Source organism: Rana temporaria, chromosome 4 (genome assembly GCF_905171775.1).
Source record: "Rana temporaria chromosome 4, aRanTem1.1, whole genome shotgun sequence".
In the NCBI taxonomy this organism is placed as follows: Eukaryota; Metazoa; Chordata; class Amphibia; order Anura; family Ranidae; genus Rana; species Rana temporaria.
The window spans coordinates 184,650,725-184,671,397 of NC_053492.1; the positions used below are offsets into that span (position 1 = coordinate 184,650,725).

Below are 20,673 nucleotides of genomic sequence, written 5' to 3' on the forward strand. Positions count from 1 at the left end.
TCATTTTTGAATTTGGCTCCGAACTCCGCCCCCGTGCGTCGCGCCACTCCGGAACGGAGCTCGGCACTCGGCAGTCACCAGTGTGAATCGAGCGAGATGACACAGCAGGGAGACATCGCAGATTCCAGGGACAAGGTAAGTGACTTCCCCTGTATCCTGCAATGCGATCCCCAGTCTGGCTCGGGGTTACCGCTTTTGGTATGTAAAATTCAACCCGAGCCAGACTCGGGAATACCACCAGGGAGGTTAAAAAGGTTGTAAACCTCCCTGCAGTATTTGTACCTATAGGTAGGCCTATAATAAGACTTACCTATAGGTACTGTAAATATCTCCTAAACGTGCGCCGCTTAGGAGATATTTAATGTATACTGCATGCGCACTGAAGGAATGGTCCGCCCATGCCGTTTCTTCAGGAGCGAGTCCTGAGATTGGTGGGTCTGGCCCGCATGCGTAGGAGTGACGTCACACGGCTCCAGCCAGTCACACAGCTGGAGTCCGCGGCCCTGGAAGGAAGACGGGTGAAGATGCATATGGCCTGCAACAGGGACGTTGCGGGGACTATGTAAATAGTGTGCATGATCTGGGCACAGGTTCACATGAATTTGAATCATGGGTACCAACTTTTTGTTGCTTTCACAAACCTCTAAAGTAGAAGAAATCTCCATTTGCATGAAAACCCTCAAATATGTATTGAGTGCCACTTACTGACTCTCTATTGTGCTTGAAAAGGGAGTTCACCTTGGAAACGATAAATGAGCTTTAAACAGCAAAGTAATCCTTGTACCTGTCTAAATGCATCACTTCTCCTTTGCCCATATCTGCTTTCGTATGAATATCTTAAGGCTTCTCATTGACTTAGCTAATCATACAGGGAAATTCTTCTTTAAAGGTGTCCTGATAGACTTCTTTATGGAGTAAAGAACAGCACTTCACCATTTTGCTTCTCAAGAACTGGTAGAAGAAGATATCATTTTGAATAGAACTGAGCTGAAATGTATGAGCTTCGGTTTATTTGCTCTCACTTTTTTTTTCATCTAGGTGGAAGGAAAGGCAGTACTGATCACAGGCTGTGACAAAGGGTTTGGATTTGCCTTGGCAAAGCATCTGCACAAATTGGGATTTAAAGTTTTTGCAGGTTGTTTATTAAAGGTGAGTACCAGACACATGGTTAATCAATTTGTTGAACTGAAAATTGGAGTATTTTCTAGTTGCAGAACTTTTAGTATGTAGCGAAGAACTTTACTTAAAGCGGGGGTTCACCCAAAAAACTATTTTTTTTTTACATTAGATTGAGGCGAGTTGTTAGAAGCACAATCGGGTGTTTTTTTTTTTTTTTTAATCATTGCAGTACATACCGTTTTAGAGATAGATGTTCTCCGCTGCTTCCGGGTATAATCTGCGGGACCGGGCATTCCTAATTGATTGACAGGCTTCCGACCGTTGCATACAGCGCGTCACGAGTTGCCGAAAGAAGCCGAACATCGGTGCGCAGGCGCCTTATAGAGCCGACTCGCAGTCCGGCTTCTTTCGGTAACTGGTGACGCGCTGTATGCGACGGTCGGAAGCCTGTCAATCAATTAGGAACGCCCAGTCCCGCAGATTATACACGGAAGACGCGGCGAGCATCTATCTCTGAAACGGTATGTACTGCAATGATTTAAAAAAAAACACCCGATTGTGCTTCCAACAACTCGCCTCAATCTAATATAAAAAAATGTTTTTCGGGTGAACCCCCGCTTTAAAGCAACTTGATAGGAGAATGTTTGAGGCCACCATTGCTGGCCTCTTTTTATAAGAACATTGGCTTTCCTGATTGCCATGCTGATTCATTGGCAACTCTGCTTAGAGTCCCTGCCCGTAAACTCTTGAAAAAGCAACTCTGACAATTGTTTACAGCATGCTTGCTCCAGGCCTGGGGCATAAACAGCAACTAACCTTTCCAAAAGTTGAGTTTAAAGCGGAGGTTCACCCTAAAACAATTATATAACATTACATCCAGCATACTAACGACATGTACAGTATGCTGGTATTTAATTTTTTTTTGTACATACCGTTTTATTGTTTTCCCCCCGTGTTCTGATTCCCGCGGGACTGGGCATTCCTATTGAGAGGTTAGATGATTGATGTCTGGTGAAAAACTTCCCATGGCGCATAAGGCGCGTCACCAGTTTTCCGTAAATAGCCGACCTGCGAGTCAGCTCTATATGGCGCCTGCGCAGTCACCTCTACACGGCGGGCGCAGGCGATGTATAGAGCCGACTTACTGTACATGTCGTTTGTATGCTGGATGTAATGTTATATAATTGTTTTAGGGTGAACCTCCACTTTAAGGCTGCATTCAAACCTGAGCGTTTTGTAGCCTGAAGCTATAAAACGCTAGAGGGGAAAAAATACATTATTCTCAATGGAGATGGTTCACATCTCCACTCCAAAACGCCTGAAGCTCAAACAAGTTCTGGACCCTTTTTTGACGGGCAAATCGGGCTGATTTGGGCGTTTTTGAACGTTTGTATTCCCATAGAAACTAATGGAAACGCTAGATTCAAGCGTCTAGAGCGACAACGAGCGTTTCTACGGGCGTTTTGTCGCTTTAATCTGTTCTGTGAAATAGAACATTCACCCAGGAAGAAGATAAAAAAAAAAAATCTACAAACATAGCAACAAGTGATGAAAGAGATGATGATTTTTCCTATTGGCTAAAATAAAAAACAACGAAGTTCAAAAACGTCGGACAACGATGTATGCAAACGCACGAATAAGTGTGAATACGCGCGACAAAGCGCCGGAAAAAATGACTGAAAACGCTACGCTCAGGTGTGAATGCGGCCCAAAAGCCCTCCAGTACCTCCCAGCCCTCAGCTCTTGTGCTTCCTGCCCTATGCATCAACACCTGTGCTCGACTGAGTTATGTTTTCCACATTGTCTTTCTGGAGATAAAAATCCCCCCCTTTCCATTTCAGTCGTGTAGCCATGTATGCAGGCAGAATTTTCACCAACTTAGCAGTGGGTTCCAGATTTCAATGTGTGTGCCCTAATATTGTTGTCCTGAGGAGTCATTTTGCTGATACAGAGGGCTGGGAATCAATGAAGAACTTTTAAACTCTCTAGGTCTTGTGTTTCCTATAAGTGGGTGATAGAGCAATTTCTCATGTAACCACCCCAGAGGATTTCTGTATGAGGCGATATTATGTAAAAACTTGTGTTTGCAGGCTGTGCTTACACTTATGTCTCGTTTCCACTGAGCGGAACGGTTCGGGTCAGTACAGTTTGGCAGGGTTAGAATGGTCCGGCCTATTCAGGTGAGCGTTTTCACTGCAAGTCGGACCGTCAGGGGCCATACAGAGTTTAGAAAAAATGCCTAGCATGTCCACCAATCAGTGGAATGTATTGTAGCTCCGCCCTAACCGAACCGTACCATTTTTCTATGGCCCCACATCTGAAGCAGGACCCAGAATGGTGAGGTTGTATGGGCCGCTTTTATAATGGAAACGCTCAAAATAGCGTACCGTACCAAACCAATCCGCTCAGTGGAAACAAGGCATTAATGCTGTCAAGGACGTACTGCCCGCTCTCATAGACACGCGCATACGCGAACCACAGACCTTGCACGCACCTATGCGCATGCGCGAATCACGGCCTTTGCGTACGCCTGTGCGCATGCGTGTGCGCGTTAGACGCACCTTTGGCGCCCAAACAGCCTATAAAGGACGCTCTAGGAATGCTGCACCTTGCGGCTTGATCTGCGTCTGTTCCTTGTGTTCCTGTAAGAAGCATTCTGTTCCAGTGTATGACCCGGCTTCCTGACCTTGCTTCCATCTCCAGTCCTGACTTCGGCTTGTTGACCCTGCTCAGTTCTCTGCTTGATTACCAGTTGCCAAGACCCAGCCTGGACTCTGACTATTCTCCTGCCTATCGTTTATGCTGTTACCCTGAAGTGTATGACCCGGCTTGTCTGACTCTGCTGTCCTGCATCTGCTGCTCTGCTGACCTGCATCTGCTGCTCTGCTGACCTGCATCTGCTGCTCTGCTGACCTGCATCTGCTGCTCTGCTGACCTGCATCTGCTGCTCTGCTGACCTGCATCTGCTGCTCTGCTGACCTGCATCTGCTGCTTTGCTGACCTGCATCTGCTGCTTTGCTGACCTGCATCTGCTGCTTTGCTGACCTGCATCTGCTGCTTTGCTGACCTGCATCTGCTGCTCTGCTGACCTGCATCTGCTGCTCTGCTGACCTGCATCTGCTGCTTTGCTGACCTGCATCTGCTGCTTTGCTGACCTGCATCTGCTGCTTTGCTGACCTGCATCTGCTGCTCTGCTGACCTGCATCTGCTGCTCTGCTGACCTGCATCTGCTGCTTTGCTGACCTGCATCTGCTGCTTTGCTGACCTGCATCTGCTGCTTTGCTGACCTGCATCTGCTGCTTTGCTGACCTGCATCTGCTGCTTTGCTGACCTGCATCTGCTGCTTTGCTGACCTGCATCTGCTGCTTTGCTGACCTGCATCTGCTGCTTTGCTGACCTGCATCTGCTGCTTTGCTGACCTGCATCTGCTGCTTTGCTGACCTGCATCTGCTGCTTTGCTGACCTGCATCTGCTGCTCTGCTGACCTGCATCTGCTGCTCTGCTGACCTGCATCCGCTAGCCTGTCCAGCGGTTCCAGCTTCACCAGCAACAACCAGAACAGGCACCTTTACCTCACCATGCTCTTACCACTACTGTCTCAATTCCAGTGGTCTCCGAGCCGGGGTTGTACGGGAGGTCTCCCTCCACGCATCAGGTAGGTACGTAACAAATGCTAACTTTGCATAGAAATGTATTATGCCTTTTATCTGTAACAGTGGGGTTGATTTACTAAAACTGAAAGGCAACATCTGGTACAGCTGTGCATGGTAGCCAATCAACTAACTTCAGCTTGTTCCATTAAGCACTGACAAAAATCTGGAAGCTGATTGATTTCTTTGCTTTGCACCAGATTTTGCACACTCCAGTTTTAAGCCCCGTACACACGGACCGAGTGTCGGGAGACATCAACCGGTTCAATAAAAACTGGCCAACATTCGGCCCGTGTGTATGTCAGACGGTCCGACAGAAGCCAGGCGTTTCCCCCGGCTTCTGTCGGACAAGCATTCTGGAAAACCAGCAGCCGCCCGGCTCCCGATCAGTGCTGATTGGAATGTTCGGGGAGGGGGGGCGTCCCCCTGTCAGAACACAACAGGCTTAAAGGAGTTGTAAAGGAATTTTTTATTTTTTTTTGCCTAAAATTAATGTCTACAAGGTAGACAGACAGAATAGTGTAATGATTCTGTTAAAAAACTAGTAAATACCTATTCAATTCCTTCATCTATATCGCCTCCCGGCGTTCTAGTTTCTGTTCTCTCATTCACTTCCTGGTTTGCGGCGCTCATTCATGTAAGAACTACATTTCCCAGTATGCATTGCGGCACGCCCAGTAATTCACACCTCCTTGAAGTCTCTAACACGTAGAGAGCGTCCTGCCGCACAGATGACAAGCAGGAAGTGAACAGAACAGAGAAGAAATAGAGCAACTTCTAAACAAAAATTAACAAAGAGGAAGTGAAAAGAGGAATGTCTGCAGGTAAAAGGATGCTTTATTATGAAAAAAAAAAAAATCCGTTACAACCCCTTTAACGGGGGAGATCGATGCACTAACATTGGATCGTTAGTACAGCCGCTCCGACCAGAGCTGTCAGGTTTTTTATTCAACCCGCTGGGTTGAACAAAAAACTGTTTGTGTGTACCAGGCTGCAGTAAATTAACCCCAGTAATGTACTTTTCTTTAATCTTTGACACCCCCCACTGCTCCATGTGGAGACCCCTACCTATACACAGCTTCAGGTGTTGGAAGCTTCACAAGCAATAGCCAGACATCTTGATGACATAAGGTCTGCTATAAGTGTAAGAAAAAAAAACTACAGGCAGTGATGTGAAAAGGTTATGGAAGACTGTTGGTGTCTGCTATACACTTTTATGGTTAGCTTTATTACATTTTAAAGGCATGTAATCATTGCTAGTGTACATACAGTATACTTATGCCCTGTACACAAGACCGGTTTTCCTGACATGCCAAAACCCAACGTTTTTCCCAACGTGATTCCTCTCAAGCCTGCCTTGCAGACACACGTTCAGTCAAAAAAAACGCTCGACCAAAGCGTGGTGACGTCCAACGCGTACGACGGCACTATAAAGGGGACGTTCAATTCAAATGGCGCCACCCTTTGGGCTGCTTTTGCTGATCCTCGTGTTAGTAAAAGTTTAGTGAGAGACGATTCGCGCTTTTCAGCCTTGTGCTTTTCAGTCCGTTACAGCGTGACGAATGTGATATCTCCATTACGAACGCTAGTTTTACCAGAACGAGCGCTCCCGTATCATACTTGATTTTGAGCATGCATGTTTTTTTCCCCCTCAGAATAGCATACACAGGAGTGGTTTTCGTGACGAGAAAAAGACTGACGGGAAACACGACAGGAAAAAGTAGAGCAGGTTTGAATTTTTTTGCGGGCAGTTTTCTCATCTGGAAAACTGCTATGGAGCATACATGCGATCGGTTTTCCCGACCAATCTAAAAAATTTCAGTTTTCTCATCGGATAACCGGTCGTGTGTACGAGGCTTGCATTCATTTTGTTCCTTTCGGGTTGCATGTTCTCTATTAAAAACCCTCTGTGGTCTGCTTGCTCCAGCAAAGTATTATAGGGCTAGGAGTTGCCAGGCACAGGGAGGCATTTAACTCCTCCAAAGGAAAACCCTGCAACAGAAGAAGCTAGTGGCAGATTACTCCACGTTTTGTTGCCGGAATAATAATAATAATCCTACATAGATGTTGTTCCATAAAGTAGTTTCTGCTGTGGTTATAGTTACACATTTGAAAGATGCTTATCAATTGCCTTCTATGATATTGCATGAGTTTTGTAGGTGCGTTGGTTACCTCTCTCCTGGGATTCAATAAGCCCTCCTTCTCTAGCTAGCTAGATAGCTTCTTAAATGCTTATGGCCTCACCTACCTTCATAAATGCAAATTGCCTGACCTCCCTTTAGAGTCCCAGTAAAAAAAAATCTTAAACAGTGATTTTTCTCTCTTCCCTTTTAATCTTCAGTTTCTGTGAGGGTGAAGAGTAAAATGATGTGATACCCTGAAATTCAGTGCTGGGCATTGTTGTTGCTACCATTCAATCACAGGTAATATTGATTTTCTAATGCTAACCTAATTATGGTAACAATTTCTACATCTGGCCTGCTACTAAACATCACTAAGCAAAAAAAAGCTTGGCACTGCTCATTTTCATATTTTCCTACAATAAACAGAGCTCTAATTGTAAGGGTGCATTTCGACTGGCTCTGAGACCCGTCCTCCATGCTGAGCCACCTTTTGCTGCTTCTGCATTCACCTTGGTGCTGCACGGAGGTAGCCCATTAAAGTGGATGCAGTGGCTGCACGACTAGTCCCATAACACAATTTGACATGGGCATGAGTAGGGGCACTGTCCACTATTGCTTATATGTCAAGTTTGACATGCGATTGTGTCTGCGCAGCTGCCACTTTTTCATCCACTTCTGTGGACTGGCTGCATGCATGATACAGACACAGCAAAAAGCATCTCAGCACATAGAACAGCTCTTATGCCGCGTACACACAATCGGACGCTCAAACTTGTCTTGCATACACACGGTCACACAAATGTTGCCAAAAATTCAGAACGTCAAGAACGCGGTCACGTACAACACTACGACGAGCCGAGAAAAATTAAGTTAAATGATTTCGAGCATGCGTCAAATTGATTCTGAGCATGTATAGGATTTTTGTGCGTCGGAATTGCATACAGACAGGGCCGATCCTAGGGTCACAGGCGCCTGGGTGCAGAAATATTTCTGGCGCCCCCACATGGGCGTCGTAATTTTACCAACTCCTCCCCTTTACAAATGTTTCTATGGCAATGACTCAACCACAGAAATGCTTCCTCACAAAGTCTTCATTAATCTGGGAACCTTACGTGATCTCTTAACAATAAACAAAATACAGGAAGAGAAGCAGAGTACTTTATTGGGACATGGAGGGGGACCTCTAATGGACACAGAGGGCTTCTGTTAGAGAGTCTGTTAGATGTTCGGCGCCCCCACCTCTGCAGGCGCCTGGGTACAATGCACCCTGTGCACCCTGCCTAGGATTGGCCCTGCATACAGATCGGAATTTCGGAGAAGAACTTTTGTCGGAGATTCCGACAGCAAATGTCCGATCGAGCCTATACACGGTCAGAATATCCGACCAAAAGCTCACATCAAACATTTGTTGGAAATTCCGACTGTGTGTATGTGGCATTAGAGCCCATAATAGGCATCCTTAATACAAAAACGACATAACCAGAACATGTCTGTTAAAAAATAAATAAAAAATTCTTAGCTGCATTATCCCATACTCGGGCACAGACTAAACATACATTGTTTTGAAGGGTGGCTATTTAAGTCTTTCCTTTCATCAACCTAATCCTTTAATCTTTTTATCTTATTGATGATAGGTAGAACATGAGATCGTTTTGCAGTAATAACTATTAGCCAGAGAACATGCAAACCAGGCTTACTTCCAAGGATTATTATTGCAAGTCTAAATTTTAATTAAAAGTCCACTTTAAGTAAACCTGCCTTACCAACCCTAGAGTATTAGGTAATATCTGGTGGTTTAACCAGTAGTGTCATTGCCCACCACCCTAGTCCACTTTACCACTGGGTTTAACATCTCAGCACTTCTAGGCATACGGAAAGCATAACCCTTCCCCTGTCCCCTGTGTAATGGCCTGTGCTTGAGTAGCCAATCTCCATGCCTGAAAACTGTCATATGGGTGTGGGGACATGCTTAATAGTATGCAAAAACTTGCTTTCAAGAAGAGTTAACTTTTGCACAGGATCTTTGCAGTGATGGCACCAGCATTAAAAGAGAAATAAGACACTAGAGTGTGCCTAGTATAGAATAATGGGTGTGAGGCTTTCTTTTTTTCTTTGCCTCTAGACAAGTTTGCTTTAAGGTATACAATATTTCTAAGGCTGGGTTTACACTGATACCGGATGCGGCTCGCAGCAGGGGGTTCGGTGCACCCCTGTTCTCCGTTTCAGGGATGAATCTGGGCCATGTTTTTGCCTGAACTCAGCCCTGAAATTGAGCCAAAGACGTACAGGTCTCCTGTGCAAGCCGCTCCAGCCGCCGCTTTACCATCAATTTGACGGCGCTATTCAGCCACTAGTGGGGCGCTTTTATTCCCCGCTAGCGGCCGAGAAAGGGTTAAAACCACTAAAAAGCACCTCTGCCGTGGCGCTTTGCCAGCGTTATAGCCACGGTGCCCGTTCTCTTGAACGGTGTAGCTCGCGCGCAGAAGCGAACACACACGTAAGTCACGCCCACATATGTAAACCCTGTTAAAACAACATTTTGTGAGGTATCGCCGCATGCGTTAGAGTGCCACAAAATTCTCACACTAGACCTCTGTAAATATAAACTGGTAACCTGTAAACATTTTCAAAGCGTCGCCTGTGGAGTACTGAAGTTTGGTGCCATTCCATGAGTGTGCACAATTTTAAAGCGTGACATGTTAGGTATCCATTTACTCGGTGTAACATAATCTTTCATATTTTACAAAAAATTGGGCTAACTTTACTATTTTGTTTTTTTAATTCATGAAATCATTTTTTTTTCCAAAAGAGGCGTTTGAAAAATGATTGCGCAAATACCGTGCAAGATAAAACATTGTAATGACCGTCGTTTTATTCCCTAGAGTGTCTGCTAAAAAAACATATGTAATGTTTGGGGGTTCTGCGTAATTTTCTAGCAAAAGAATGATGATTTGTACATGTAGGAGAGAAGTGCCCGAATAGGCCTGTTATTGAGGTGGGTATAAAAGCCCGGTATTGAAGTGGTTAAATACGGTAAAAAAAAATGTTTTATTTTTTTTTAATACAAAGTTTTGTGTGGGTACCTATTTAAAAAGTCTGGGGTTTTTGACTGATTTTCTTCTATACAAGTGTTCTATACTGAGTTTTGGTCCCCCCGTAACCACCCACTACCTGATTTGATAGTATGCGCAATTATTTATTCATCCTATTAACTAAAACGGTTGATCAGTCGAAGCAGAAAACTGCTGGAGCAGTGAAAGAGAATCAAGACTTTGTCTGCTGGCCTGCTAATCAGTAGCTGCTTTGTAAATATCTAAACTGATTTGGATTAACAATTTTCACGCTTTTCTGTTCTCACCACTCGTTTTTTGTTTGCAATTAACTACAGCCTATTTACTATTATATACTGTATGTGTATGTGTATGTGTATGTGTATGTGTATGTGTATGTGTATGTGTATGTGTGTGTGTGTGTGTGTGTGTGTGTGTGTGTGTGTGTGTGTGTGTGTGTGTGTGTGTGTATGTATATGTATATGTATATGTATATGTATATGTATATGTATATATATATATATATATATATATATATATATATATATATATATATATATATATATATATATATATATATATATATATATATATATATATATATATATATATATATATATATATATATATATATATATATATATAATCTCTCAGGGGCGGACTGACAACTCATGGGGCCCCGGGCAATAGAAGATTATGGGGCCCCTGGGCTTACAGATGGCCCCCACGCCAGGAGGCAGTGCAGAGGCGGGGCAGCTAAAATCGCGGGATTTTCACATCAAAAGCATGTCGGTTTCGGACATATCAAGGACAGATGTAAAAAAAACATAATTTTTACATACTGTGCCTGGTTTTACTGAGCCTGGCATCCCTGATGGGGCCCCCTAGTGGCATGGGGCCCTCGGGCAGTGCCCGAGTCACTCAATGGTCAGTCCGCCCCTGATAGTACAGAAAATGCCTATTTCTCTCAAATTTTGTTCACAAAATCTGTCTAAGCCCAGGTTCACACTGTGGCAATGAAGCAGTGCGAGTTCACTCCCGCTTGTCAGTCCCGATTTTTTTAGAGACATCTGTGCAGGTTTCTGCACAGATGTCAATGTAAATCGCAGCCCGAAATCGCAAAAAGTAATACATAAACTACTTTTTAAAAACAGTGCAGCGCCCCATTGCCAGCAATTGCCGCCGATTTGACATGTCAAATCGCACCAGTGTGAACCAGGGCTAAATCTGTGTTAGTGAGCACTTCTCCTTTGCCGAGATAATCCATCCACCTCACAGATGTGGCATATCAAGATGCTGATTAGACAGCGTGATTATTACACGGGCGTGCCTTGGGCTGGCCACAATAAAAAGCCACTCTAAAATGTGCAGTTTTATCACACAACACAATGCCACAGATGTCACAAGTTTTGAGGGAGCGTGCAATTGGCATGCTGACTGCAGGAATGTCCACCAGAGCTGTTGCCCTTTTAATTGAATGTTCATTTCTTTACCATAAGCCGTCTCCAAAGGCGTTTCAGAGAATTTGGCAGTGCATCCAAACGGCCTTACAGCTGCAGTCGTGTATCCACACCATCCCAGGACCTCCACATCCAAGATCGTCTGAGACCAGCCACCTGAACAGCTGCTGCAACAATCGGTTTGTATAACCAAAGAATTTCTGCACAAACTGTCAGAAACCATTTCAGGGAAGCTCATCTGCATGCTTGTCGTCCTCATCGGGGTCTCGACCTTACATAGTTACATACATAGTTACATAGTAGGTGAGGTTAAAAAAAGACACAAGTCCATCAAGTCCAACTTATGTGTGTGATTATATGTCAATATAACATTGTATATCCCTGTATGTTGTGGTCGTTCTAGTGCTTATCTAATAGATTTTTTAAACTATTGATGCTCCCCGCTAAGGGCCACCGCCTGTGGAAAAGAATTCCACATGCTCGCCACTCTTACAGTAAAGAACCCTCTACGTCTAAGGTTAAACCTTTTTTTTTTTTTTCTAATTTTAATGAGTGGCCACGTGTCTTGTTAAACTCCCTTCCGCAAAATGTTTTATCCCTATTGTGGGGTCACCAGTACGGTATTTATAAATTGAAATCATATCCCCTCTCAAGCGTCTCTTCTCCAGAGAGAATAAGTTCAGTGCTCGTAACCTTTCCTCATAGCTAATAAAGGGTCTGAAGGATATTAGTTTTCTTGCCCTTCTTTGTACTTGCTCCATTTTCAGTACATCCTTCATGAGGACTGGTGCCCAGAACTGAACAGCATACTCTAGGTGTGGCCGGACTAGAGTCTTGTAAAGCAGGAGAATTATCGTTTTATCTCTGAAGTTGATGCCCTTTTTAATGCATGCCAATATTCCATTTGCTTTGTTAGCAGCAGCTTGGCATGGCATGCCATTGCTGAGCCTATCATCTATTAGGACTCCCAGGTCCTTTTCCATCCTAGAGGTCCCCCCCCCTAGTGTATAAATTGCTTTCATATTTTTGCCCCCCAAATGCATTATTTTACATTTTTCTACATTAAATCTCATTTGCCATGTAGTTGCCCATCCCATTAGGTTGTTCAGATTATTTCGCAAGGTTTCCACATCATACGGAGAACTTATTGTTTTGCTTAGCTTGGTATCATCCGCAAATACAGAGATTGAACTGTTTACCCCCATCCTCCAGGTAGTTTATGAACAAATTACATAGGATTGGTCCCAGCACAGAACCCTGGGGAACTCTGCTACCCACCCCTGACCATTCTGAGTACTCCCCATTTATCACCACCCTCTGAAGTCGCCCTTGTAGCCAGTTTTCAATCCATGTGCTCACCCTATGGTCCATGCCAGTGGACCTTATTTTGTAAAGTAAACGTTTATGGGGAACTGTGTCAAATGCTTTTGCAAAATCCAGGTACACCATTCTTCATGAATCCAATCCATCAGTTCTCATTACTAAAATGTTGTACATGCTCCCTTATCATCCCCACCAAGAGCTTGCATACTATTGATGTTAAGCTAACTGGTCTGTAATTCCCAGGGATGTATTTTGGGCCCTTTTTAAATATTGGTGCTACATTGGTTTTTCTCCAATCAGCTGGTACCATTCCAGTCAGTAGACTGTCAGTAAAAATTAGGAACAATGGTCTGTCAATTACTTGACTGAGTTCCCCAAGTTCCCTTGGGTGCAAGCCATCTGGTCCCGGTGATTTATTAATGTTACGTTTCCTAAAGTCTAATTTTAATTCTGTCCTCTGTTAACCATGAAGATGCTTCCTGTGATGTGTCATGAGGATAAACAATGCAGTTTTGGTTACTGAAGCCCCCCAATTCTCTTGTGAAGAGTGAGAAGAAGAATACATTCAATACCTTTGCCATCTCCCCATCTTTTGTAACCAGATGTCCTTCCTCATTCTTTATGGGGCCAATATGGTCTGTCCTCTCTTTTTTACTGTTTACTTAAAGAATTTCTATCTTAGCTGCCCTAATTTCACCCTTACATTTCTTGTTGCATTCTTTATAAAATCTGAATGCTGATGATGATCCCTCAACCTTGTATTTTTTTAAGGCCCTCTCCTTTGCTTTTATGTGCATTTTTACATTGGAGTTAAGTCATCCAGAACTTTTGACGCTCTTTTAAATGTATTACCCAATGGGATGCATTGGCTAATGCCCTTATTTAATATGCTCCTAAAGCATCTCTCCTCTGTGTTATTTGTTCCTAAGATTTTATGCCTTCTAGCAAGGTTTGTTGTTTAGGGAAGTTGGCTCTTTTGAGAATTCAGTGTCTTTGTATTCCCCTTATGTTTCCTATTTGATTAAAAAGGAAGCCGATTGACCAGTGATCTCTGTTTCCTAAATTGCCCCGTATTTCCATATCCATGATCAGGTCTGTATTGCAGTGGCGGCTGGTGCTCAAAATATTTGGGGGGGCGCAAAGGAAAAAAAAAATTGCAGTCTCACTGTGCCCAAACGCAGCCACTGTTACATGCCATCAAACGCAGCCACTGTTACATGCCATCAAACGCAGCCACTGTGCCATCAATTTGCACCACTGTGCCATGCCATCAAATGCAGCCACTGTGCCATCAATTCGCACCACTGTGCCATGCCATTAAACGCAGTCACTGTGCCATGCCATTAAACGCAGTCACTGTGCCATCAATTTGCACCACTGTGCCATGCCATTAAACGCAGTCACCGTGCCATCAATTTGCACCACTGTGCCATGCCATTAAACGCAGTCACTGTGCCATGCCATTAAACGCAGTCACTGTGCCATCAATTTGCACCACTGTTACATGCCATCAAACGCAGCCACTGTGCCATCAATTTGCACCACTGTGCCATGCCATCAAATGCAGCCACTGTGCCATCAGTTTGCACCACTGTGCCATGCCATCAAATGCAGCCACTGTGCCATCAATTCGCACCACTGTGCCATGCCATTAAACGCAGTCACTGTGCCATGCCATTAAACGCAGTCACTGTGCCATGCCATCAAATGCAGTCACTGTGCCATCAATTTGCACCACTGTGCCATGCCATTAAACGCAGTCACTGTGCCATGCCATCAAATGCAGTCACTGTGCCATCAATTTGCACCACTGTGCCATGCCATTAAACGCAGTCACTGTGCCATCCATTGTCACCACTGTGCCATGCCATTAAACGCAGCCACTGTGCCATACATTGTCACCACTGTGCCATACATTGTCACCACTGTGCCCTTTAATGGTCGCCGCTGTGCCAATTGTCCCCACTGTGCCCTGTAAATTGCTTTCTTCCCCCCCCGCCCGGCACTTACCTTTACTGGAGTCAGGCATCCACGTCCCACGATGTCTTCTCCCGCCCTCGATGACTGACAGGCGTCTAAGTCAATCAGGTTACTGGTAGCCAGAACCGGCCAACCTGATTGGCTGAGGCGCCTGTCATCTTATTCAAGGGGCGTACAGTCTGTGCGCTCCGAGAATAAGCTTCCGGGACCCGAGGGCTGTATTGGGAAAGCCTATCAGAGCTGTTGGCTTTGATAGACATTTCCCTACAGCCAACCAGCTGGCGTTATTCAGATGGCCGGACATTGAGCGCCGACCATCTGAATAAAAGCGGCAGCGGCGAAAATAACATAGATTCGTGCAATGCATGAATCTATGTTATTTCACTCAGTGGCGGTGAGAGCCAGAGGGGGCGGCGCTCCAGCGCCCTCTATGGACGAACCGCCACTGGGGGGGAGGGATGGTGGGATGAGTGCCTGGGGGGAGGGATGGTGGGATGAGTGCCCGGGGGGGGATGGTGGGATGAGTGCCCGGGGGGAGGCATGGTGGGATGAGTGCCTGGGGGGAGGGATGGTGGGATGAGTGCCTGGGGGGAGGGATGGTGGGATGAGTGCCCTGGGGGGAGGGATGGTGGGATGAGTGCCCGGGGGGGGATGGTGGGATGAGTGCCCGGGGGGAGGGATGGTGGGATGAGTGCCCGGGGGGGGATGGTGGGATGAGTGCCCGGGGGGAGGGATGGTGGGATGAGTGCCCGGGGGGGGGGATGGTGGGATGAGTGCCTGGGGGGAGGGATGGTGGGATGAGTGCCCGGGGGGGATGGTGGGATGAGTGCCTGGGGGGGGGGGGATGGTGGGATGAGTGCCCGGGGGGGGATGGTGGGATGAGTGCCCGGGGGGGATGGTGGGATGAGTGCCTGGGGGGAGGATGGTGGGATGAGTGCCTGGGGGGAGGATGGTGGGATGAGTGCCTGGGGGGGGGATGGTGGGATGAGTGCCTGGGGGGAGGGATGGTGGGATGAGTGCCCGGGGGGAGGGATGGTGGGATGAGTGCCCGGGGGGAGGGATGGTGGGATGAGTGCCCGGGGGGGATGGTGGGATGAGTGCCTGGGGGGAGGGATGGTGGGATGAGTGCCTGGGGGGAGGGATGGTGGGATGAGTGCCCGGGGGGGAATGGTGGGATGAGTGCCTGGGGGGAGGGATGGTGGGATGAGTGCCCGGGGGAAGGGATGGTGGGATGAGTGCCTGGGGGGGAGGGATGGTGGGATGAGTGCCCGGGGGAGAAGGGATGAGTGCCGGGGGGGGAGGGATGGTGGGATGAGTGCCCGGGGGGGAGGGATGAGTGCCTGGGGGGTGGGATGAGTGCCCGGGGGGATGGTGGGATGAGTGCCGGGGGGGAGGGATGGTGGGATGAGTGCCCGGGGGGGGTGGTGGGATGAGTGCCTGGGGGGAGGGATGGTGGGATGAGTGCCCGGGGGGATGGTGGGATGAGTGCCGGGGGGGGGGAGGGATGGTGGGATGAGTGCCCGGGGGGGATGGTGGGATGAGTGCCTGGGGGGAGGGATGGTGGGATGAGTGCCCGGGGGGGTGGTGGGATGAGTGCCCGGGGGGAGGGATGGTGGGATGAGTGCCCGGGGGGGAGGGATGAGTGCCAGGGGGGGGGGGGGATGGTGGGATGAGTGCCTGGGGGGAGGGATGGTGGGATGAGTGCCCTGGGGGGAGGGATGGTGGGATGAGTGCCCGGGGGGAGATGGTGGGATGAGTGCCCAGGGGGAGGGATGGTGGGATGAGTGCCCGGGGGGGGGATGGTGGGATGAGTGCCTGGGGGGAGGGATGGTGGGATGAGTGCCCGGGGGGGATGGTGGGATGAGTGCCTGGGGGGGATGGTGGGATGAGTGCCCGGGGGGGTGGTGGGATGAGTGCCCGGGGGGGGATGGTGGGATGAGTGCCCGGGGGGGGATGGTGGGATGAGTGCCCGGGGGGGATGGTGGGATGAGTGCCTGGGGGGAGGGATAGTGGGATGAGTGCCCGGGGGGGGATGGTGGGATGAGTGCCTGGGGGGAGGGATGGTGGGATGAGTGCCCGGGGGGGATGGTGGGATGAGTGCCTGGGGGGAGGGATGGTGGGATGAGTGCCTGGGGGGAGGGATGGTGGGATGAGTGCCCGGGGGGGGATGGTGGGATGAGTGCCTGGGGGGAGGGATGGTGGGATGAGTGCCCGGGGGGGAATGGTGGGATGAGTGCCTGGGGGGAGGGATGGTGGGATGAGTGCCCGGGGGAAGGGATGGTGGGATGAGTGCCCGGGGGGGAGGGATGGTGGGATGAGTGCCCGGGGGGGGGAGGGATGAGTGCCGGGGGGGGAGGGATGGTGGGATGAGTGCCCGGGGGGGAGGGATGAGTGCCTGGGGGGAGGGATGGTGGGATGAGTGCCCGGGGGGATGGTGGGATGAGTGCCGGGGGGGAGGGATGGTGGGATGAGTGCCCGGGGGGGGTGGTGGGATGAGTGCCTGGGGGGAGGGATGGTGGGATGAGTGCCCGGGGGGGGTGGTGGGATGAGTGCCTGGGGGGAGGGATGGTGGGATGAGTGCCCGGGGGGAGGGATGGTGGGATGAGTGCCCGGGGGGAGGGATGGTGGGATGAGTGCCCGGGGGGGATGGTGGGATGAGTGCCGGGGGGGAGGGATGGTGGGATGAGTGCCCGGGGGGATGGTGGGATGAGTGCCCGGGGGGGATGGTGGGATGAGTGCCTGGGGGGAGGGATGGTGGGATGAGTGCCCGGGGGGGTGGTGGGATGAGTGCCCGGGGGGGGGGGATGAGTGCCTGGGGGGAGGGATGGTGGGATGAGTGCCCGGGGGGGATGGTGGGATGAGTGCCGGGGGGGAGGGATGGTGGGATGAGTGCCCGGGGGGGGGTGGTGGGATGAGTGCCTGGGGGGAGGGATGGTGGGATGAGTGCCTGGGGGGAGGGATGGTGGGATGAGTGCCCGGGGGGGATGGTGGGATGAGTGCCCGGGAGGGATGGTGGGATGAGTGCCTGGGGGGAGGGATGGTGGGATGAGTGCCTGGGGGGGGGGGGGGGGGGGATGAGTGCCTGGGGGCTGGGGGGTGAGTCCCTTAACATTAGCAGCCCCCCCCCCCTTTAGAGATCCCATTAGCTGAGTGAATATCAGTGCTGTGGCGGCAGGACTCTGAGTGAACTGCGGGGGGAGGGGGGGGGCCGATGCTGGATTGTAGCTGAGAGCCCACGGCCAACACAAACACAGGTATGCTGCTGAAATCCCCCCCCCTCCTCTCCCCCCGCAGCGCCGCATACCTGTGTTTGTGTTGGCCGTGGGCTCTCAGCTACAATCCAGCAGCGGCCCCCCCCCCTCCCCCCGCAGTTCACTCAGAGTCCTGCCGCCACAGCACTCACCAGTCCGGAGCACAGTGCGTGCTTGAAATTCCCCCCTCCATCTCAATGTGCCGCTGCTGGAAGAGAGCTCACGGTTGGCCACAAACACAGCTATGCTGGTGGTGGCGGAGCTGGCTGGCAGTACTAGCGGCGGCGGGACTCGGGAGTGCTGATGCGGGGGATGGAGCCGGGAAGTAACACTTACCTTCTTGGCGCCGCTCCTCAATAATGCCCCCACACGCTACAGAGAGATGCCGCCGAAAGTCATGTGACGATCTGCCCACTGACCTCTGCTCCGGTCCTGCCAATCCCATGATAGCTAGCGGACATGCTAGCAAATCAAATGAAGTGGGAGTGTGTGCGGGCGCACAGCTTGCGCCCTGCACACGCCCTAAACACGGGCAAATCAGCTTCCCAGCCTGCGATCAGCTGATTGCAGGCTGGGAAGCTTCCCATAGACCGCCGCATGTCCGGCGCCTGGTCACTCTTAAAGTGACATTTAAAAAAAAAAAATTTTTTTTTTTTTCCTTCCACAGCTTGGGGGGGCGGCGCCCGAGCGCCCCCTATGGGCGGGCCGCCACTGCTGTATTGTTAGTAATCAGTAGATCCAGTAACCCTTTATTTTTAGTTGATGCGTCTACCATCTGAACCATGAAATTGTCCTGCAAGACATTTAGGAACTGGCGAGCTTTAGACAAATGCATGGTTCCCTCCGCCCAGTCTATGTCTGAATAATTAAAATTCCCCATTATGACAACACTTCCCATCCTTGCTGCTAATCCAAATTGTGATAGGAGTTCCGTCTCCCCCCTCCTCCCTCAGGTTAGGTGGCCTATAGCATACTCCCTCTAATATTTTCTCCTTGGCTTCATCCCTTTGGAGCTCTACCCATAAGGATTCCTGTCAGGTCACCTGCGGTCAGGTGAAAGATGCACACCGTTGGGTCAGGAGTGCACCCATAAGGTAGTGGACCCTACGGCTGACTGCTGTGGATGGAACACTGGGTGGCTAAGGAAGGCAGGTCCACTGCAGCACTAACAGGGATTCCACAGGGAGCTAGAGCCTAAGATTCCCCAGGGCGCGGAGTCTAAGATCCACCAGGTGTTCACCAGAGCCTCTAGTGGTGAGGATGGACTGGGCTGCAACTGGATCCAGGTCACGGCCCCCAGTGTCCCCCAGCTCACGCTCACAGTAGGCTATAGAGGGGGAGGGGGAGCAGCAGCTCAGGATACAATAGATAGTGAGGGGATAAGCCAAAGGTCAGGGCGACTAGCAGACAAGGATAAACCAGCTGGCTTGCAGTGCACAGGTTAATATAGAGTTCCCTGATGGGGCCTGGGGTGGAGCCATGCTAGAGGAGAGATTACTTAAGCAGCCAGGTGAGAGTGGCTGGCCTCTAAGGTGAACACATGGAGGAGGTAAGCTGACAGACAAACATTACTGCATATCCATGACAATTCCACCTCCTCCCTAGCTCCCTTAGAGATGTCATCTCTCACTTTCACTTGTACATTATTCTTGATATATAGGCATACCCCTCCCCTTTTAAACCTGTCTATCCCTGTGATAAAGGGCATATCCTTGAATGGTTGCCAGCCAATCATGAGCTGTTAAACCAGGTCTCTGAAATTCCCACAAAATCCAAATCCTCACCCATCTTGTCCGCCAGGCTCCTGACATTGGTGAACATACCATGTAGTTTAGACCGGTCACATACTAACCTCTTATTGGGTGTTCCGAGATTGCAACTAGGACTTGTTACTATACTTACCTTGGGTTTATGTGCTTTAGTCAACCTACCACTAATGCCCCAATATTACCCTCTGGAATATGTTCCGTGCTGACTATCTATACCTCTGGGCCCTCCCCCCATCGCCTAGTTTAAAAACTCCACTTTTTGGCCATCTTTATTCCCAGCTTATCTGCACCCTCCTCATTTAGGTGCAGTCCACCCCTTCTATAGTACTGGTGACCGACTGAGAAGTCGACCCAGCCATCCAGGAACCCAAACTCCTCCTTACTACACCAGCTTATCAGCCACTTCCCTAATCTCCCTCTGCCTTTCTGGTGTGAAAGAAATACTGTGAGAATACTATCTTGGAGGTCCTTTTCCTCAATTTAGCTCCCAAGTCCCTAAAATTGTTCTTTAGGACACTCCATCTGCATCTGACTTTGTGATTGGTGCTTGGTGCCAACATGCACCATGACAGTCGGGTCTTCCCCAGTCCCTCCCAGAAACCAGATCTGTGATGTGCCGAACACGAGCGCCCGGTAGACAACATACAGTTTGGCGCTTCAGGTCTTTGTTACAGATTGCCCTCTCTGTCCGTCTAAGAATTCCTACCACCAGAATTTGTCTTTCCTTTCCCTTCGCCTTACCCCCATGCTCACTGGAGGAGTTCTTCCCCCGGTAGCTAGGAGAGTCTCTCAGCTCCAGCAGTGCTGGTCCCTGACTGGTTTTACTAATGTCACTCAATGGAGCATACTTATTGGGATGCTCCAGCCCTGGATCGGCCTCCCTGGCACTTCCCCCTTCCTGACTGTCACCCATCTACTCTTTTCTGGTGCCTGCACCTCTTTGTCTCC

General features: G+C 49.1%; 1 protein-coding gene across 1 annotated transcript in view; it reads left to right on the forward strand.

Moving 5' to 3' along the window:
• LOC120936812 (D-beta-hydroxybutyrate dehydrogenase, mitochondrial-like) overlaps nucleotides 1-20,673 on the forward strand; it is a 46,610-nt gene that overhangs the window by 8,668 nt on the left and 17,269 nt on the right. Inside the window, exon 2 of the mRNA XM_040349494.1 lies at nucleotides 1,039-1,149. Within this exon, the coding sequence (XP_040205428.1) occupies nucleotides 1,039-1,149 (111 nt within the window). The remainder of the gene's footprint in view (nucleotides 1-1,038; nucleotides 1,150-20,673) is intronic.